Genomic DNA, 18949 nt, shown 5'->3' with positions numbered 1-18949 from the left:
AGATCCTTCACATGAAGAACGAGGAGAAGCGATTCATTCAGTAGCAGGAGTGTAAAAATTTTCAGGGACCGGGGATCAGACAAATGTTGGGAACAGTCACATATTTGGGGAACATATTAGTCCTTAATCCCAAGTTATATCAGAATATGCAGAGCGAGCAAAGCGGGACAGTTGGCGGAACAGCGGTTAGAGCTACTGCCTTCCGATGCAAAGGGTGCAGGTTTAATTCCCACCTTTGAGCAAGGTACTTACCCTAAAATTACTCCAGTAAAACTACCCAGCCGTACAAATGAGTAAATGATGTAAGTTGCTTTGGAGAAAACTAAATGAATGAAAGTTAGTACATTTAAGCACAACTGGAAAGCTGCCCTCTAGTGGCAGTCGGGAGGAACAGAGGGCTGCGCTCTCACCACCGTCTCCTCCTTGTCCGCGGTTCGAGGGCTTCTCCGGAGGCGCTCCGCCGGGGCGCTGACCTTGCTCACAATCTGGGAGATGCGCTCTTGTGTCACGTCCTCCGGCTTGCTGGCGCTTACAAACGCGTGAGCTTCCTGGAGGAGCAAGTAAGGCGAAAAGGTTAGACGCGGGTCAAAGGAGCGTCCAACTTACCAGGCACGTACAACCGAAAAATAGCATGCGTAAAGTACCGTGGTACGAACGCATACATGTCTCACACTCTGGCATGGAGATGGTCACTTTCCTACGGGAAGTAGGAGAGATCCACGCCAGAAGAGTGTGCGCTTCTAGTTAAGCGCAGGTACAGTAAGCGACACACATTCTTGCCACGGCGCAGCTCCGGAAACGGGCTCCCCCGCCGGGAGTCGCTCCAAACAAGGTCCAGGACGCACTCTGATCGCCTCCTGTTGTTGCCATTAGCTTCATTTCCTTTACACAGTTACAACATGTGCCGCCAAAGTGGCCTCTCCAAGCCGGAGGCTGAGTAGCAAATACACCTCATGAAGTGTGTCGCAACCCGTCGAGTTACTAACGCTTCAAGAAATGACCTCAAGCGGGGCGCGGTGGCGCGGCAGGCCTGGATTCGAGTCCCGCTTGAGGTGCCTTGCGATGGACTGGCGTTCCGTCCTGGGTGTGTCCCCTCCCCCTCCAGCCTTACGCCATATGTTGCCAGGTTAGGTTCCAGCTCGCTGCAACCCCGCTTGGGACAAGCGGTTTCAGTCAATGTGTGTGTGTGTGTGTGTGTGAGAGAGAGAGAAATGACCTTTTCCACTTCATTCATTTACTCTCATTGCATTTTCTTTGCTGCTTTTCTCACATTCCAGCCTGTCGTGCAGCGGAAGAAAGTGTTTCTACACCCACCTTTTAGCCGCAAAGTCGACTCAACTCACTTCCACGGTGTTTCCACACATCTGTGCCCTAAGGGTCAGCGCTCAGTGACGGGACGACTAACGCAGTGGAGGTTTGCGGAGAGAAGGAATCGCACTCGTTTTCATTTTAACGCACCTCCAAGTTAACGAAAGCAGCCGGAAAAAGTCTCTTTTTATTGACCGCGGTTTTTACCATGTGTATAGAACACACCGTACGCTCAAGGAAATGAAGCTTTCGCCGAGTGTGACGAGAAGCAAAACACTCCACTACGACGTGTGTGTGGAACGAGAAGGGCGGCGCCCTGCTCGTGACCCCTCTCTCCACGTGTACCTCACTTTTACTCATTTAAGAGACACTTCTCTCCGAAACGACTTACAATGTCATCATGGATTCACAGGGGACTACTGTAAACTTGTTGTGCTGTGACTGTGTTGTATACACACACACACACACACACACATTGGCTGAACTACTTGTCCCATATGGGGTCACGGTGAGCCGGAACCCTGCCCAGCAACTCAAAGTGTAAGGCTGGAGGAGGAGGGGACACACCCAGGATGGGACGCCACTCCATCACAAGGCACCCCAAGCAGGACTCGAACCCCAGACCCACCGGAGAGCAGGATCCGGTCCAACCCACTGCACCACCACGCCCCCTCTCTCTCTCTCTCTCACACACACACACACACACACACACACACACACACACACACACACACACACACACACACACACACACAAAATGGCTTTTTAATGCTCTGTCCCGAGCGAACGCTACTCACTTGAGGGGCTGAATGTGTGTTACTCTGAAACCCCATCTTTTGCTCCTCTCTGCTTTATTATCTCGTGCTGCAACAAGTGCCCCCGGGGGGTAGGAGGGGGTGGTAATTACCATCTTTACCTGCAGCAACTCTGTCATTACCGTCCAGATTACAATCCCCCGCAAACACTGTGTGCACCGAGTTTGCGCTGTGTGTGCCTCGAGACTTCCTGGTAAAAACACGGTATTCATTGGGAAAGGAGGAACCCCACGTCTCCTCCTCTCTCCGTGCCTGCAGCGCCCATCGGTGCGCGCCACACGGGGAGATGGGGACACGCTGCGGCCGCACGCTTTCCTGGGACCTGCCCCAACCTCCCATCGGTGCCAGCGTGCGAGCTGCGCCCGTGCTGCGCCTCGGCACGGTGTTCCGAGCTGGAGCCAAAGCACACAGGAGTTACAGAGAAGCGTTGAAACGAGCCGAGAAAAGACGAGATAATGACGGGGATTTGGCAGCAGACGGCAAGTGTTGCCGTCATGTCGGTATCGGCGCGGCGCCGGCGCAAACAAAGGCACTGGATTTGGCTCTTTGTCTTGAAAAGGCCTCCCGATCCGAGGCAGCAACACGCCCCCCCCGACACCTGCAGCTCAGGCACGAACCCGAGCGCGGAGGCCCTTGTGGCTCCGAGAAGAGAGCGAGGCAACCTTGGAAACGCATCTTGGTAGCAAGAGCGCACTTGTCAGGGCTGCTCGCTTCCACGCTGCCGCACCGAGCCGCTGGCATCGTCCTCGTCACACATTTCTCACCGGCCAGCAGGGGGCGCTGCAAAGAAACAGCCAGAGCGAACATCCGATCCCCCCTAGGAAAAACTGGTGGGACTGAACTGCTGATTGAACTTTCATTAAAAAAAAAGGGAAATACTGATATTAAGTTTAAAGAAATACATGTGATGAAGCGGGGTGCGGTGGTGCAGTGGGTTGGACTGGGTCCTACTCTCTGGTGGGTCTGGGGTTCGAGTTCCCCTTGGGGTGCCTTGTGACGGCCTGGCATCCCATCCTGAGCGTGTCCCCTCCTCAGCGTGTCCCCTCCTCCTCTTGCCTTGCGCCCTGTGTTGCCGGGTTAGGCTCCGATTTGCTGGGACTCCATACGGGACGTGTGTGTGCGTGTGTGTGTGTGTGTGTGTGTGTATACACAAGTGACAACAAACTTTAATTCCTTCGTAAAACAATTAAAAAAAAAAACATCTTGAACAATTTACTGAATTGTCATCATCTTGGTGCGTTAGTACATACACACAAAGAAATGGTCAGATTCCTACCTTTGAACAATTTAAATCAGATGTAAAGGCCCATGACCTGCAAATAGGCCTTTACATCTGATTTAAATTGTTTAAAGGTACCCTTGTTCGCTCTGTTAAACTTTTTCCGAGCGTGCCTGCGTTTCATAGTCTTCCCCGTTTTGCCATTTCCCTTTTTGACATGGCTGTGGAATGCTGTGCGCACGTTGCGTAACAACAACGTGTTCTCTTATTGCCGTTTGGGGCTGAATAACGACCAAAAAAAAAAAATGAACGAGGGTGTACTTTGTACACACACTACACTCGATCACTTTAAAGTAGCCTGTAAATGTTGAAAGAAAGAAGTGGACTTTCAGGGAAACATTTGTTCGTTATGCTGCGATTTAACACGAAACAAGAAACGTAGAGGCTGGGAGTGGAGCTTGCGACACACACACACACACACACACACACACACACACACACGCGGCTTTGCTGAGTGTCACGTTTTCACAGGCACCAGTTTAGCCCAAACTCCCACCAGGAGGTATTTGGCTCCAAACGGGATTTGACCCAAACACCAGGACCGGTAGATCTTTGGGAATCGCAGCCAGTGAAAAGTGCTCCGGTGACGCTGAGCAGCGGTGCTGCCGTTTCACTAAACGTGTGACGCAGATGCAGGAACGTGGGTTCCATTAGGGGAAAGCGTCCCGCGCCCGCAGCAGCGCCGGAAAACGCGGCTACGGCGGGTCCGACATCTAATGGCGCTCCACCGGGACGCAGATCGGCGCGCGCTAATCACACATGTGGCCAGCAGGTGGCGCAGTGGTCAGAGCTGAGCATCTAAGCTCTCACCTTGAACTGAGACAGGAAAAATGCTCCTGCTGAATGAACGTGCAAATAACCGTACGCCGTTTCATGCTCAGTACTGTACATGGCTGCGGATAAAAGCATCGGGTAAAAAAGGGAGTTCTAAGCGTAAAGAAACGGTGATCACGGTATATCAAGGTGCCCTGAGAGTCGAGGCTCCGACTCCCCGCGACCCACGCATTTTGCCGCGCTTGGGAAAGGTTCGCATCCAACGCACGCGTCGGCGAGGCAGGAGAAAGGGTTTTCTAAGAGGGTTCGAGAAATTCCCAGGGCCAACGTTTCGGTCAATGTCCCGGAGATAGAGAGAAACGAACATTCCCCGGATGCCTGCGGGGTTCACTGGGGGATGTAGTGTGTGTACTGCGCGTTTACTGCGCTGTGACAGGAGGGAACAACAATCCTCACCAAATATTGAATGAAAACCATAAAGTTCCTTCCAGTCCAGTGGAAGCGCTCAAAGAGGGAACGCTGCCTGGACAATAGGGCATGACGCACAAGGGCGCTGTATAGAACACACACACACACAGCTGCGGGTCAGTGGGGAGGCCTGTTGCCCAAAGCAACGGCAACATATACGCACACGGCGTGCGTGCTTTCTTTAATGCGATTCTGTTCGGAGAGCCGTTTTTTTGTCAAGCTTTCAGCGCCACGCTGGAAACGGCCAAAAGAAGGCCAGTTAGAATCAGCCTGACCCGGGGTGGGAGGTGGGTGGGTAGGGGGTTAATAGTGCGTACAGCGAACCCGCACGCAAAGTGCCGAAAGCCCGCGCTCGCGCGAACTCGAGACGAGTGCGTTGTCGAACCCGCCGTGTGTGTCGTGAAAGAAAGTGATTCCGGGCCACTGGACACCGGACAAGTGGCGCACGGAGGAAGCGTAAGGTGGAGAGCGTGCGGCTCGGCGATCAGTCGTCCGTAAACCTTCCACGCGCGCGACACTTCGGAGCGGGATTCCGAGGTGAGACTCGACACACTTATTGCACCGAAAGCCAACGAGTGCAAGAGCTTCGCGAAAGATATGGCAAAAACACACTGGTCCCTTGTGTTGGAGAAGCCCAGCTTGGAGGAAACTCAGCTAAAATGACCCACCCACACAAGCTCAGGTAAACCAGACGTGTGCGCAGGGTTTGAACGTGGGCAGAGGCCCCCCCCCTCCCCCTCACCCAGAGAACTTCTCCAGCCCTTCTCAACACAGTTGCATCACACCCACAGCCACAGCCATGCTCGAACCCAGGGGGCACGAGGGACCATTAAGAGGCGGTTACCGTCTCGGGGCAGAGCGGGCAATCCTGGACGCGTCTCCGTACCGCGGTAACAACTGTATCTAGTACGACAAGTGACCCTCTTTGGACAGTGCGAAGACTTTAGAGGAATGCAGAAGAAGGATAATGAAGCGGCGCACGCGGTGCGGCGTTCTGGCCGAGCGTAACAACAGGATGTGAAGAAGTGCAGCGGGGAGTACATTATTCCCTGCTTACTCACAGGGTCCCGAACGCTTCCAAATGTGGGAGGAACGGCCGAGCCGCGCGGGCCCGCTGTGCCGCGAAACGCTTCCAGCTCGCATGTTTTCTGCTCCCGCTCTCGACCGGACTTCTCCGGTGCGACGCACGGGCTGCCGCAGCGCCGCGGCGGCACCGCCGGCCAGACGTACCTCGAACGCGCAGCTCGGTCGTTGCGCACGGCAGGAGGCGGGCAAGACGCAACCGCCTTGAGAAAGACAGGTGTGTTCGGGGACGTGTTCGCGGGGAGGGGGGGCGAGGAAGGCGGACAGGATTCTTACCTTAAAGAAAGCCTTGATGGCGGGGACGTGACTGGCGCACTCGCTCCTCCGGCACTCATCGACAGCCTCGCCCACCTGCAGGCAGCGCGACACCAGCGTGTTCAGGTAGCTCTCGGGCGCCCGGTAAAAGCACGGCGATGCAATAACGCCATTCGCGCACTTTTACTGCAGGCAACACTCAGCGTGTGCCAATTCGCAGCTCTCGCACGCAACAGCACATGCGGCGTAACGCGCCGTCTATCTACATACACGCAGCAGGCTGCTCGAACTTAGAGGTGACACTCGCATCTCACCCACGTGGCTTCGGACGGCAAGAGAAGTTCATGATGTTACTACGTTTTACTTCACCGACAAAGTCGGTGCTCCATTTGCTTAACCATGATCGTAACCCATAGGGAGAGCTGTTACTGTAGTGGTTACAGCTGCTGCCTTTGGCCCTGAAGGTTGCAAGTTCAAATCTCACCTTGAGCAAGGTACTTACCCTAAATTGCCCCAGTAAAGTTACCCAGCTGTATATGTGGGTAAACGACTGTAGGCAGATTAACACTGTAAGTCACAGAAAAAGCATGAGATAAATAAATAAATGTAAACCCTGAGGTTGGTGAATCACTGATGGGCAGCAGAAGCGTAGAGGCAGGCAGTGGGTAGCATGGTGTTTAAACACTCGTGGTATGAACAACACACACTGGACCTGAGTTTAGGGAATTTATGTGCAAAAGCTCTCATGTATAGTTGTTACTGTGGAATATGTGGCATTTAATAGCAACTTTCTTGGATTGTACCAATCTGCGTGTTTGCATGTATGTGCATTGGTGTGTGTGTGTGTGTGTGTGTGTGTGTGTGTGTGTGTGTGTGTCAAACAGAGGAAGTGGATAGCAGCAGGGGAGGCAGGTCAAATCCCTCCCCCCTTTCCCTTGTCTCCATGCCTGACTGTCTACAGATGCAGCCTCTGACCCCCCCGCCCCCCATCAAATTCCGAGTGGTCGTCATGGAAACCGCACACCAAAAGCGCTGGGAACATTCCCCGCATTCCCTCCCTTTCCTGGGTCTGAGTGTACATTTAATAGGCCTCGGGAGTTCAAAGCCGCATTTGAGGAAAAATGCATGAAAAATGGCACCAGCGGCGACTGCGGACGCTCTCATTTTGGACCGTTTGCCGTTCCTAAACGTCCCCTCCGTTGAATGCATTCTATCAGGAGGGTCCGGCATGCATCGTACAATAACCGGCATGTCCCGCAAGCCCTTGGTTTTGCCGGAACCGCTTAGGACTCAAGGGACTCGGATGCAGCGGGGACTAATCGACGGGGCGGAACGCGGCACCCGGGCCCCAAGACGCTCCGAGCGTAACTCGTCTCCACGGACTCACCCAGTTGATCATCACAACGCGGGGGGGTCCCGATGCTTGTCCTCCAATCCGGCAGAGCCCGTAGAGCGAGCGGTTCGGCTGAAATTTCCTTGCCAGTTCCACCACGCCGCCAACTATCCCAGGCAGAGGGGGGGACAGACAAGAAGGGGGACACAAGGAAACCATCTTCTGACAGCTTTAAATATCCCGTCGAATGTCCGTTAGCCCGCCGTTGAAACATTAATGACGGGACCGGGACGAAGCAAAGGTGGAGCTACACCAGCCCGGGGACATCTGCCGGGATGTCATTTGCACTCCTAGGCCTCCCGCAGAGTATTTTTACTTCTAATCCCTCGAGTGGCCGTTACTAGGTGTTAGTGAGTGCGGGAAGTGGCGGCGGCGGCTGGAACCGAGCTAAACACAAGTGCTCCGGGACAGCGTGAAAGAAAGCAGCTGCTCGGTTTTACCTCCCGAGTCGGACAGCTTGAGGTTGTTGGTCGCCCCATCGTACGCGAACAGAGCCCTGGGGGAAGAGGGAGGGAAAGGGTCAAAGGTGAGCCGTCACACAAATATTTCAAGCTCGGGAATTCGCGCCCAATCGCACCTGCAGAGAAACGCACTGAAGCGAACGACGGCTCTACGGGCTCCGAAGTCCGGAAGACACGATTCGTTACCGTCTCCAGCCGCACGCAAACTCGGGCCATTCGCTCCACCTCTGCGCCACGAGCAGGGGCCAGCGGCGCGAGCACGACTCCCCACCTCGGGGCGCCGGAGGCGCCCGACGCACGACTCTCGTTGAGCCGTACTCTTCTTTCCCTTTCCTCCTTCCTTCGATCAGTCCTTTCATTACATCCTTCATTTGGCAACTATGCGACACGTGATTTTTTTTTTTTTTTACGCCAATGTATATTTGTACTGTAAAAACTTGTACGGCACTTCTGGGGCATCGCCGTGACCTTTTTACAAGGACAAATATGATCTTAAGCGATATTTTCCGATTTCTGGGAACAGTTGTAGAGGCACGGGGCCGAGCCGAACCAGTCTGACTGCTTGGAAGAGACGAGGTCAAGTCGCGGCTGGCAAAGCTGGGAAGCGGCGATCTGCTCCGACAGCGCAGGTGAGAACGCCTACAGCTATTGTAGATTCTCAGGAGAGCGGTGCAACCCCTCACACAAAAACACTGTTTATTCAGGAGAATAGGAGCTCTGTGTGACTAACATGCAACAGCAGGCTATAACTGGCACCGGCTATTAGGAAGGCATGAGAGACAGTGACACGTCTTACGCAGGAGGTCACACACACACACACACACACACACACACACACACACACACACACACATTTTCTGAACCGCTTGTTCCATACAGGGTCACGGGGAACAGGAGCCTACCCAGTAACACAGGGCGTGAGGCCGGAGGGGGAGGGGACACACCCAGGACGGGACGCCAGTCCGTCGCAAGGCACCCCAAGCGGGACTCGAACCCAGACCCACCGGAGAGCAGAACCCGGTCCAACCCGCTGTCCCACCGCACCCCCCTGCAGATAACAACATTACTGACAATTCCTGTGTCTCACACCGACATCAACAAGGACATCAAAACCTCAAAAGCAAGGCCAGTGACATGCAATAAAACACAAAGCAACAAATTTAACCCTTGAAAAGCTGGACAGCACAAACTTGGGAAGGTCTGGGGGGGGGGGGGGGCACAAAATCAAGAAGAGTTAAAAGCTCATCGGTAATTCTTTGGCTCCTCAAAACAGTCATCAAATTTACATTTAACCCAGTGGCAAAAGCTTTCCTCCGAAGCAATGTACAAAGAGTTCTCTATATAGACAGATTATCGCCATTATCCAACAGATTATAGCCCGGTGACCCATCACACGTGGTGTCTTTAGCAAATTGATTTACTAATATAAAATTACAGATGAGTAATAATGTTTTATCTCTGAATGCCAGTAAAACAGTTACTTGTGGTGGGTGGTGATGCTGAAACGCTTGACACAATCACACCAATCTTTACCACCAATGGTATAAACTTCAAGCGTACAGATTGCGTTAAGGACTTGGGCGTTTTGTTGGATGGAAAAGCGCGCTTAGTGTTTCACGTGGTTACACTGACTAAGTCGTGCTTCCTTCAGTTGAGAAACAGCTAAATTAAGGAGATACTTATGTAGGAAGGATGCTGAGAAATTGGTCCATGCTTTTGTTTCAAGCAGGCTGGACTATTGCGAAGCTTTACTATCAGGTTGTCCCACCAGATTGTATCCAGGCTACAGCTGGTACAAAATGTTGCTGTGAGAATTGTCACTAGAATTAGGAAGTACAGCCATACAACATCAGAACTGAAATCAATGCACTGGTTCCCAGTTACCCTTAGGGTTGATTTTAAAATCCTACTTCTAACCTATAAGGCAGTACCTGGCATTGCTCTGGCTTACCTTTGTGAGATGATTGATTCTTACATCCCAGGACGATATCTTTGTTCATTGGATGTGGGTTACCTTAAAGTACCTTTGAAGAATAAGACCTCAGTAGGAGGTTGCACCTTTAGCTATAGAGCGCCTAAACCGTGGAATGGTCTACCAGTTACTGACAGATATGCCCCGTCTGTCTCAGCCTTTAAATCCAGACTAAAGACCTACATGTTCATTCTGGCATATCAAAATGCAGTGTAATTCCAGTTGGCTGTTTTTTTTCCTATTTTCCCTTCTGTATTAACCTTTCGAATTGGGACATCAGGTTAACACTCATCTACTATGTTATTATTAGTTGTAAATTGACTTAAGTCTTTTTTTAATCTAGAGCCACTGGCACTTGGACCCCTGAGGTTTTTTTCTACCTTAACTGTTTCGTTGAGTTTTTTTTTGTTCCTTTCCTCCATGGCCAGTAGGCATACTTATAGCTTTAATAACTGCATAGATAATTTGTTACTAGTATACAGTCAACTGTCTTACTTGTTCATTTGTCTTAACCCTTTGTTCAGCACACTGTATCACTGTGTGAGAAGTGTTCTATAAAAATGAATTGAATTGATTTATCAAAGTACAGCTACAGCTGTTTGATCGCACCATTTTGCCGGTACATGTTACTCAACTAGCTGCCTACAGAAGCGGGATCCAAAGAAGAAATACGGGGATAGCAGATGGTGTTGAACAAATTTTTGTAGCCTTGGGGACACTGGGACAGAGAAGAGAGGGGTTCTGAAATCCTTGAATGGTGGGAGGGATTCAGCAGTTCTGAGGGATCAAGCAGGTCAAGCGGATTTTCCTCAATGTCAAATGGGTTCCCCAAAGGGCAACTGTTAGAAACCAGAGGATGAGTTTCGGTAAGCGGACCATGGGATCCTCAAAAGTGCAGGTGGAAGAGTCAGGAGAGTTAATGCTCAAGCTGGTCAAGTTTTGCTGTGCATTTCATTACTTAAGGAAGTACACAGAAACTCCTTTGAAAACGATCAAGTATCAGCTGTGCTGTGAAGGCTGTGATCCACGATCCATTCTGAGCAGAGATGGGAAGGTAGCAACCCTCCAGCGCGATGGAGTTTTTGTGCACTTGGGATTTTAAAGGCATTTATATCAATTAAACAAACGTGACACACAAAACCCCCAACAGAGAACCAAGCCTGCCCCAAATCACACCACCCACATGAATGCACAAGTGGCAACAAAAACTGCCACACTAAGTGTACATTATTATATCTTATCACTGGAAGGGCCTCCAACAATTCTATTAAACTATAGATTCATTCTCCTGTGCAGCACACCTGGACTGCACCTTCCCGAAAGCAACGGACGTTCGTGTCCGGGGCCGCGTGGGGCGAAAACACAGCGAGCCTGTTGCGTTTGAGGGCTGTTAGCGTATTGGGTGGCTGTCCAGCCGTCGTTCCCATTGGTCTTCAAGCAGACGCATGGATCCACAACCACGAGGTGCTGCTTCAATTGACCCCATTAACTCCGTTTTTACCCCTGCATGCACTTGATCTCTCAACACACCGGTTCTGCATGTGTGATGTGCAGGAGAAGGGGGCACTCAACTGTGATGGTACTCTTTCAAAAGCTGCACAGCTTGCACCAAAGTCTGGAGAAGAGCAGATCGCTCTCACGTGTGAAACACTGCTAAATACGGCTCGACCCAGCGACTTTATAAGGGGCTACGAATAAGCCGCAAATCCTCCCGGATTGCAAAAACGACCGACGATCCGAAAGACCTTGAACACGTGACATTCTCGACAGCTCGATCCTTCACTCGCTGCAGGGGGTCCCCGATTTACGATGGTTCGACGTACGAGTTTTCAACTTTACGACGGTGAACTGGCGATAGACATTTCAGTAGAAACCGTGCTTCGAGTCTTCAATTTGGATTTTTTCCCGGGAGAACGACATGCGCTGCGATACTCTCTCGCGATGCTGGGCAGCAGCAGCGATCCGCATCTCCCAGTCTGTCACGCAGAGGTGTGTATTAAATGCATTTTCGACTTACGATACTTCACTCATGATGGGTTTCATGGAACGTAAATATATATAAATATATGCATATATTATTTTGGTTCTCTAAGGGGGGGGGACTTGAAACAGGACCTTTTTCTCAAAATTTATAAATCGCAAGCACAATTTCCCAGAATTCTCCTTCACCTCATCTTCCCTTTCAGCTTTTCTTCACTTGTCGTGCAGGGAGAGCTGCAGGACGCGTTGGCTCACCCAGCAAGGAAGCTCTGCCAGAGATCCACGCAGTTTGGAACGAACGCAGAAGACAGGACTGGACCCAGAACTTGTCCAACGGAACTTCAGTCCAGAACAACACTTTTTTTTTTTCCCCCCCCCAGAAAAAAACCTCTAATCAGTTTTCTATAATGAGGGCAGAGATCAGAACTGGGTTCAAAAGATCACGAGCGGTATCTGAGGGTAGAGTTGGCATCCAGATAGTCTCATTTCTGGGCTGCCTGTGGGAGCTCCTTGCTGAGCTCCTTGCTGATGCTCCACATAGGAGCTTTGAGCCCCCAGCTACAGCTCTTTAATTCTTACCCCCCCAGCAATGTGGAATGTGACCTGAGCAAAAAAACCACAAGGTCTCGTCCACAGGACAGTTCCTAGAAATGCTCAAAACGCTTTGGGTTTTGACTTGGACCACACTGCAGGCTTCACGACTAGGTTGTCGCGTTGGCTGTTATTTTATTTCCTGCACCCCTGTACTCTGTCAAGGGTCTGCAGAGAAAAGAACATAATCCCCATATCCTTTCAAAATGAAAATTGAGCAGAACTTTCAAACAACACTGACATTTGCAAGAAATGACGCTATTGATTTTGCTCCTAGTATTAGCAGGTCACCTTTGTGCAGCCCCCAGCGAAAGGACGGTCGGTGATAAGCAGTCAAAAAGCTCATGCGACAGGGCACCGGCAACGCCCCGAAAAGAGAGCCGAAACCCCGTCGTGCCGTTTTTAACGGAAGGGTTGAACAGCGCGGAAGGTGCTGTGTGGGGTGTTGGTGGGACAGCGATGGTTCTTCCACATCCGTGCGGGCGACCGGGGGACACCATCAAAAAGGGCCTTTTGGAGCTTCTCCGTCAGGACACACGCAACCAGGGCAAAGTGTGGGAGTTCATTTCAGAAATGAGGCTAAGCAGCTTTAGAAATTTAGAAAATGAAAATGAAAAGGGAAGCGCTGCGTGGTGCCGCTGGCTCGGCTCTGGGGCGGCAGCACTTGCGTTCGGGCCAAGAGGAGCGCCGACGGCCTGGTGCCGGCTGCAGGGGCTAATAAGGCCCGGGCATCGCTCAGCAGGGGGCGTGCCTCGACGGCAGATGGACACCGCGTCCCATCGGCCATCGAGAGGAGCTGTTGGACCGATGAGGAAAGCGGCACGACTCTGGCACGGCACGGCCAGTAGGTCAGCGGGAGGAGAACATGAGACGGCGCGAGCGCAGGACAGACGGAGAAAAGGACTGGAATTCACAAAACAGGAAGCACGAACGCTTGTGTTGAACGGGAGGAGGAGAAATGAGCAGGATTAAGATTTCATGAGTGTAAAGTAAGAAAGGCCCTGCCATTGTCTGGCACCGCAAACATAACGGTTAAAGCCGTTACGCAAAGTCAAGGTCCGGAGCCGCCGATGTCCTTCCCTCCTTATTGCTGACAGGCCGAACCGGAGCCCGACGCCCGCAAAAACACACCACCCGGAAGGGAAGCACTTGTTTGCACTGATTACAAAAACACACACACAGACCTGCAGGGACAGACTCCTCCTTTCACTTGGTTCTCCTCCTTCCAGATTCATTTCACTGAATCTGTCCTCAGCAGAAAAGAAAATAAAAATAAGAACAACGATGTAGATCAGATGTGACTTCTTGCACTGGGTGACTATGGGGTGCTCAGCACTTCCATTTATTTAGCAGATGCTTTTCTCCAAAGCGACTTCCAATGAACTCTGTGTAGTGTTATGAGCCCACACACCTTATTCACCGCGGTGACTTACACTGCTAGATACACTACTTACAATGGGTCACTCATCCATACATCAGTGGAACACACACACACTCTCTGTCATTCACACACTACAGGAGAACCTGAACACCATGTTTTTAGACTGTGGGAGGAAACCAGAGCACCCAGAGGATACCCACACAGACAGAACAGGGATCGAACCCATATCCACTCACACCACCCAGGCCCTGTGAGGCAGCAGTGCTACTCGCTGTGCCACCGTGCCACCTACCCATAAGGGGTAACACTCCCTCCCCTTCCCTTTCGATGAGCACTGCCTTGGTGCCACCAACTATGATCTGAGATGATAAAAATGCATTAAAGACCATTTGAAGCTCATCTCAAACTTCCACAGTGCGATTAAGTGATCCGTCACTATGAATTTCGCTACTATAAAAATAAACGCACAAAGTAGTCATAGTGCTGAAAGTGCAATTCTTCTGCTGGTATCTTTATCCTACACATTTATTCATTTCACTGACACCTTCCTCTAAAGCATCGTAGTTAATTAGTGCACCTATTCATAGAGCTCCAGAACTTTTTTCTTTTTTTTACTGGAGAACTTAGGGTGAGGACCTTACTCAAGGGTACTACAGCTCGGATTCAAACCCGCGACTTTAAGGTCAAAAGGTAGCGGCTCTAGCCGCTACACCACCAGCTGTCCCACGAACGCTTCCGGAATGTACTTTTCACATGTTCTCACCGGTTGTCCCGTTCCCACAAGCTGGGTAACACAAACCGCCAGCGCCGCGTGGGTCGGCACCGCCGTGACACAAGGTGGCACCGGTTCGAAGGCCTCGGGAGCGGCGCGTTTCCCTCTCCCGTGAGTCTCTCCGCTCCGCCTGCGCCGGCGCCCACGGTTCGAACCCCTCCCTCTGCGCGTAATCCTTTCTGTCACGGAGTGCGATCCCACACTCTCCGCTCCTCCAGTGGCGTGTCAGAGCGACCATAAATCAGGGCCCCCTGGCTCCTCTCTGACCCAGGGGCCCCAGGCTGCTATTTATAGCCCCCTCCTGTTGGAGCAGAGCGCTGAGACATTACACCCCATAGCGCCCATTTCCTCTCGCAGCGATTTGCCAAACATGGGCAAAAAGCGTCGGCCTCGCCGTTTGACGAGGAAAGGGCCCCTTCTGCACACCTGGCCGGCGCTGCGCTGACAGCGACGCACAAGTCACACATACCGTGCCTGGAGCGGGGCGGCGAGGCGCCCTGCGGAAACGTTCCGCAGAGACAGAGGCGGACGGATGCGCAAGAAGCGGAGTTCTCCGAGGGGACAAGTCCCGCCGAATGGGACGAAAGTGATTACCGTGTGCAGCTCCAGTGGGCTGGGAAAAAGGAGCGAGGACACAGCGATTCCTTCCATTCCATCACACACACACACACACTTTCAGAACCACTTGTCCCATACAGGGTCGCGGGGAACCAGAGCCTAACCCGGCAACACAGGGCGTAAGGCCGGAGGGGGAGGGGACACACCCAGGACGGGACGCCAGTCCATCGCAAGGCACCCCGAGCGGGACTTGAACCCCAGACCCACCGGAGAGCAGGACCCGGTCCAACCCACCGTGCCACCGCGCCCCCTCTTCATTCCATCACATCATCATTTACTGAAGTGCCGCCGTACCCGCTTTGAGTGCATATAATAAATGAACGTGCCTCTCCAGCTGCAGTCCGAGTGAATTATCCTGCTCTCTCCGTCAGTTTAAAAAAAGAAACAATAATCATTAAGAGCGGAGAGAGCGGCTTCTAAGCAGAACGGGCAATAATTCTCCATTTGGATGCAACCGAGACAGAAAGGTCCGTTTTTCAGAGCCGCCTCGTAACGGTGGCGTTTGGGGGGGAAAAAGGAACGCGTAAATCAGCGGTGCTTCGCCACGTACCTGCTCTCATTACACTGGTGTGATCTATTGTCTGTACAGTATAGCGAAACCCAAACGTGGTGTGAGGGGGAAGGAGCAAAGCGAAAACCCACGTTCGCACCACCACGGACGCCACACACCGGCCACGGAGGAATGGCAGGAAACCTCGCCGGGCTTCTCCACCGTCATTTACACTTTGTAAGTGCGGTATGTCTGGAGTCACGATACAAAGGATAAAGGAGATGCCGGTAAAAACGATACGGTCAGGAACCAGAATCTAATTTAAAACCCTGACACCGCACCACGGTATCCTCACCGAGCTAAGAATTTGCACGCGTTTGTCCGAACCAAAGCCTTATGGTACCTTCGATGGAACCGAGCTCCTCCCAGCAGACATTCCCTTCGAGAGGATAAGGAGGGCAAGTGCTCTGAAGCTGAAAAATAAGATTCACGTCGCTATAAAAGTACAACGTGAGCAAACGGAGTACGGCCAACGCGCTCGCCGCGGTCCTTATGATGAGTCTTTCCCATCCGCGGGAGGCAAAAAGCCATGAAGACAAACGACGAAGGCCAGTAATGACATAGCAGGCGATGTTTAAAGAGCTCGTTTTAGCATGTAAACAGGAAAAGGGGACAAGCAGATAAAAATGTAATTCTGTAAAATCAGGTCTGCTGCTTTGCGAACCGAACAAAAAAAGTGGGGAAAAGCTTCCCGACCCGCCGCGCGGGAATGCGATCGAACGCCAATCGTTACGCGGCGGGACTCATTCGAACGTTTGAAAAAGCGAGAGAGGACAAGTCGAGGAAAGGGGAAAAGAGCGCAATCCACAGATACGCCCCTCTGCTTATCTTGGCGCTTTAGGCTGCTGGAGAAGCGAGGAGGACGAGGACGAGGGCGGGGAGAAGAGCGGAGAGCACGTCTTCGGACCGACCGCAACCTCTGCTTAGAAATCAACTTCATTTTTTCCCCATTCATATCTGTCCTTAAAATGCCCCGTCCCTTGTGTCCCACTTAGACACAGCAGTGCAGGAAAGAGACCGGAGGCACGAGGAATGGAATGCAGGGGCGATGGGGGCTGGGAGGGTACGGCTGGCGCCGTTTATATGACAACCGCTCCTTGCTTATTACAGCCCAACCGGGGGCTGAGCCGTGACCCGGGGGCAATTTGTTATCGCTGCTCCGGGCGCGTTTGGAGCAGAGAAAGGCACCCTGCCGAGCGAACGCGGTAATCCCTTGAGGAGGCGCCGCTGCCCGCGCTCATCAGGCCACATTACCTGGGAAAAGCCTAGACGCAGGTAAAGCCCACATTACCCGTGTCCTGCGAGGAGGGAGGAAGAGGAGTACACGGTGCACCGCAGGAAGGGCTGTGCCAAAAACACGCCGCCTCTCTCTAGGCAACCCAGGACATCCACTTCCATGGGATACCCCTGCTGTAGCTGAAACCAGTCACAAACGCAAACACACACAGAGCTTCTGTTCCTGCAGGCAGCGTCGTGCTATTTTTAAGTTATCGAAAAGCTTAACGTTCCATAATGACTCCCCTCATCCCAACCCTACACGACATCCAAGGATGAACAATAAACTCGCGAAGAAGCAAAAGAAGGCATCTTAGACGTCGAACGTGGCAGCAAGAAAACAAACACTTTCACCAGCCGGCAAGGTGGGGAGCGGAGCATTACGGCTAGACTCATCACACCGCGCTCAGTGGACCTGGGTTCAAATCCCCCTCCTGCTGTCGGAGCCTCGGACAAAGTGCTTCGTAAGCCATTAATGGGCGAAATGTTACAAACTGCTTGGGATACAAACCAAACGCTGCGTGTCATTCTGGAGAAAAGATAAATAAGAATTCAGGCTTTTTTCCCCCCGCGTCAAAGAAGAAAGCGACTTTTTGCTGACCGACTCATTCAAGCGTTCACGTGGAGCGTGTCCTCCCTTCGCTCCCGGTGGCGGAGAGCTTTCCCCAGCTGGGCCGCGACAGCGAGGGGATTCAGCTTGGCAGGGTTTCCCTTTTGCAGCCGAGTCTTGGCGGGGGCTCAGGGCGGGATGCGGGCCGCTCTAACAGCCCTGGAGAGGATCGCTCCAAGACGGTGCGCACGCTGCCACTTGGCACACTGACCCTATTCCACCGAACACGGCGTGCCAGCCCTAATGATTTCACACCCTTACGGCCAGGAGCGCGCAAACTCTCGGAAGCCGACCGCCGGACAGCGCGGCAGCCGAAGCGAGCGAGCGGCTCCACCGAACATCCCGCCTCAGTACGGAGCTCCTCCGAGCCCTTCATCGCTCCCTCCTACACACACACCGCGGCCCTTCCCCGTCTTTCTATATCCACTGAGAGTCTTTCACCGTGGTACAGCAGAGTTCTTCCAGTCCCCTTCACCCCAGTGTGGAGAACAGGATGTGGACTGAGCTGGCAAGCAACCCTCAGGAAGTTTGATGGCAACGGAGGGTCCCCCAGGGTGTCCTTTACGGCGGAATAACGGCTGGCGATTTGCGTAGCTGGAGGAGAGAGGGTGCCTTAGCTGGGGAAAGGGGCTCTGCCGCACCGCGATGGGACACGCTTTTGAAAGGGGGAGACGTTATGGAGCGGGAGGGGATTACCAAAACCAGAGGAGGTGGTGAAAGAGGCATGTTGACAGGAGCAAAGCGCAGCTGCGGCGGGGGGGGGGTGGGATGGGAGTAAAACAAAGGGCAATTAGGAACGAAAATGGAGGTATGCTGTGAAAAACGATAGAAAGAGCAGGAAGAGAGGAGCGGAAAACAAAGGAACAAGAGGAGGGACGTGAGCAGCTGGGGAAAGTGGGAGGACAGAGCAGGAGGAATGGGAGCGGCGAACAAAAGGGAAGGCGAAGGCGGAGGGAATTTGGCGGGAGGGCGAGGGGCGGGAGCGTCGCTGGGGAGGGATGGAAATCCGTACGTTCGGCGAAAGATGGGAATAGAAAAATAAACAAATAAATAAATAGATAACTGCGCCAAGGAGCAGCCGGGAGGAGGGGGAGCCAGAACTTGAGTGTTTTCAGGAGAAGGACGGAGAGACGGAGCGGGACAGAGAACGCGTCGGGTAAACGGACGAGCGGGGAGAAAAGGAAACCGCAGCGAACAGCTGAGCCTTCTACACGCCGCTGGAAGACGCTGAAGAAACGAGCCGTGTCCCCGATCCGTACGGAACCACGCGGCCCGGACCCTGCGACCGCGAAGGCGTGTGGCGGGATGGCCCGGTCGCGCTCGGCGGAACGCACTTCGAAGAAGCCGGTGCGCGAAACCGGCGC

General features: G+C 52.7%; 1 protein-coding gene across 2 annotated transcripts in view; it reads right to left on the bottom strand.

The window, feature by feature from the left end:
* The window catches only part of LOC108938541 (drebrin-like), a 42824-nt gene that overhangs the window by 11709 nt on the left and 12166 nt on the right, over window positions 1–18949 (bottom strand). For both annotated transcript variants that reach the window (XM_018759126.2, XM_018759127.2), the window contains exons 3-6: window positions 7816–7871; window positions 7370–7482; window positions 6004–6078; window positions 411–548 (exon numbers count right to left, since the gene is read on the bottom strand). In XM_018759126.2, the coding sequence (XP_018614642.2) occupies window positions 411–548; window positions 6004–6078; window positions 7370–7482; window positions 7816–7871 (382 nt within the window). The remainder of the gene's footprint in view (window positions 1–410; window positions 549–6003; window positions 6079–7369; window positions 7483–7815; window positions 7872–18949) is intronic.

This window comes from Scleropages formosus, chromosome 17 (assembly GCF_900964775.1).
Source record: "Scleropages formosus chromosome 17, fSclFor1.1, whole genome shotgun sequence".
In the NCBI taxonomy this organism is placed as follows: domain Eukaryota; kingdom Metazoa; phylum Chordata; class Actinopteri; order Osteoglossiformes; family Osteoglossidae; genus Scleropages; species Scleropages formosus.
This window is presented reverse-complemented; position numbering and strand designations above follow the sequence as displayed.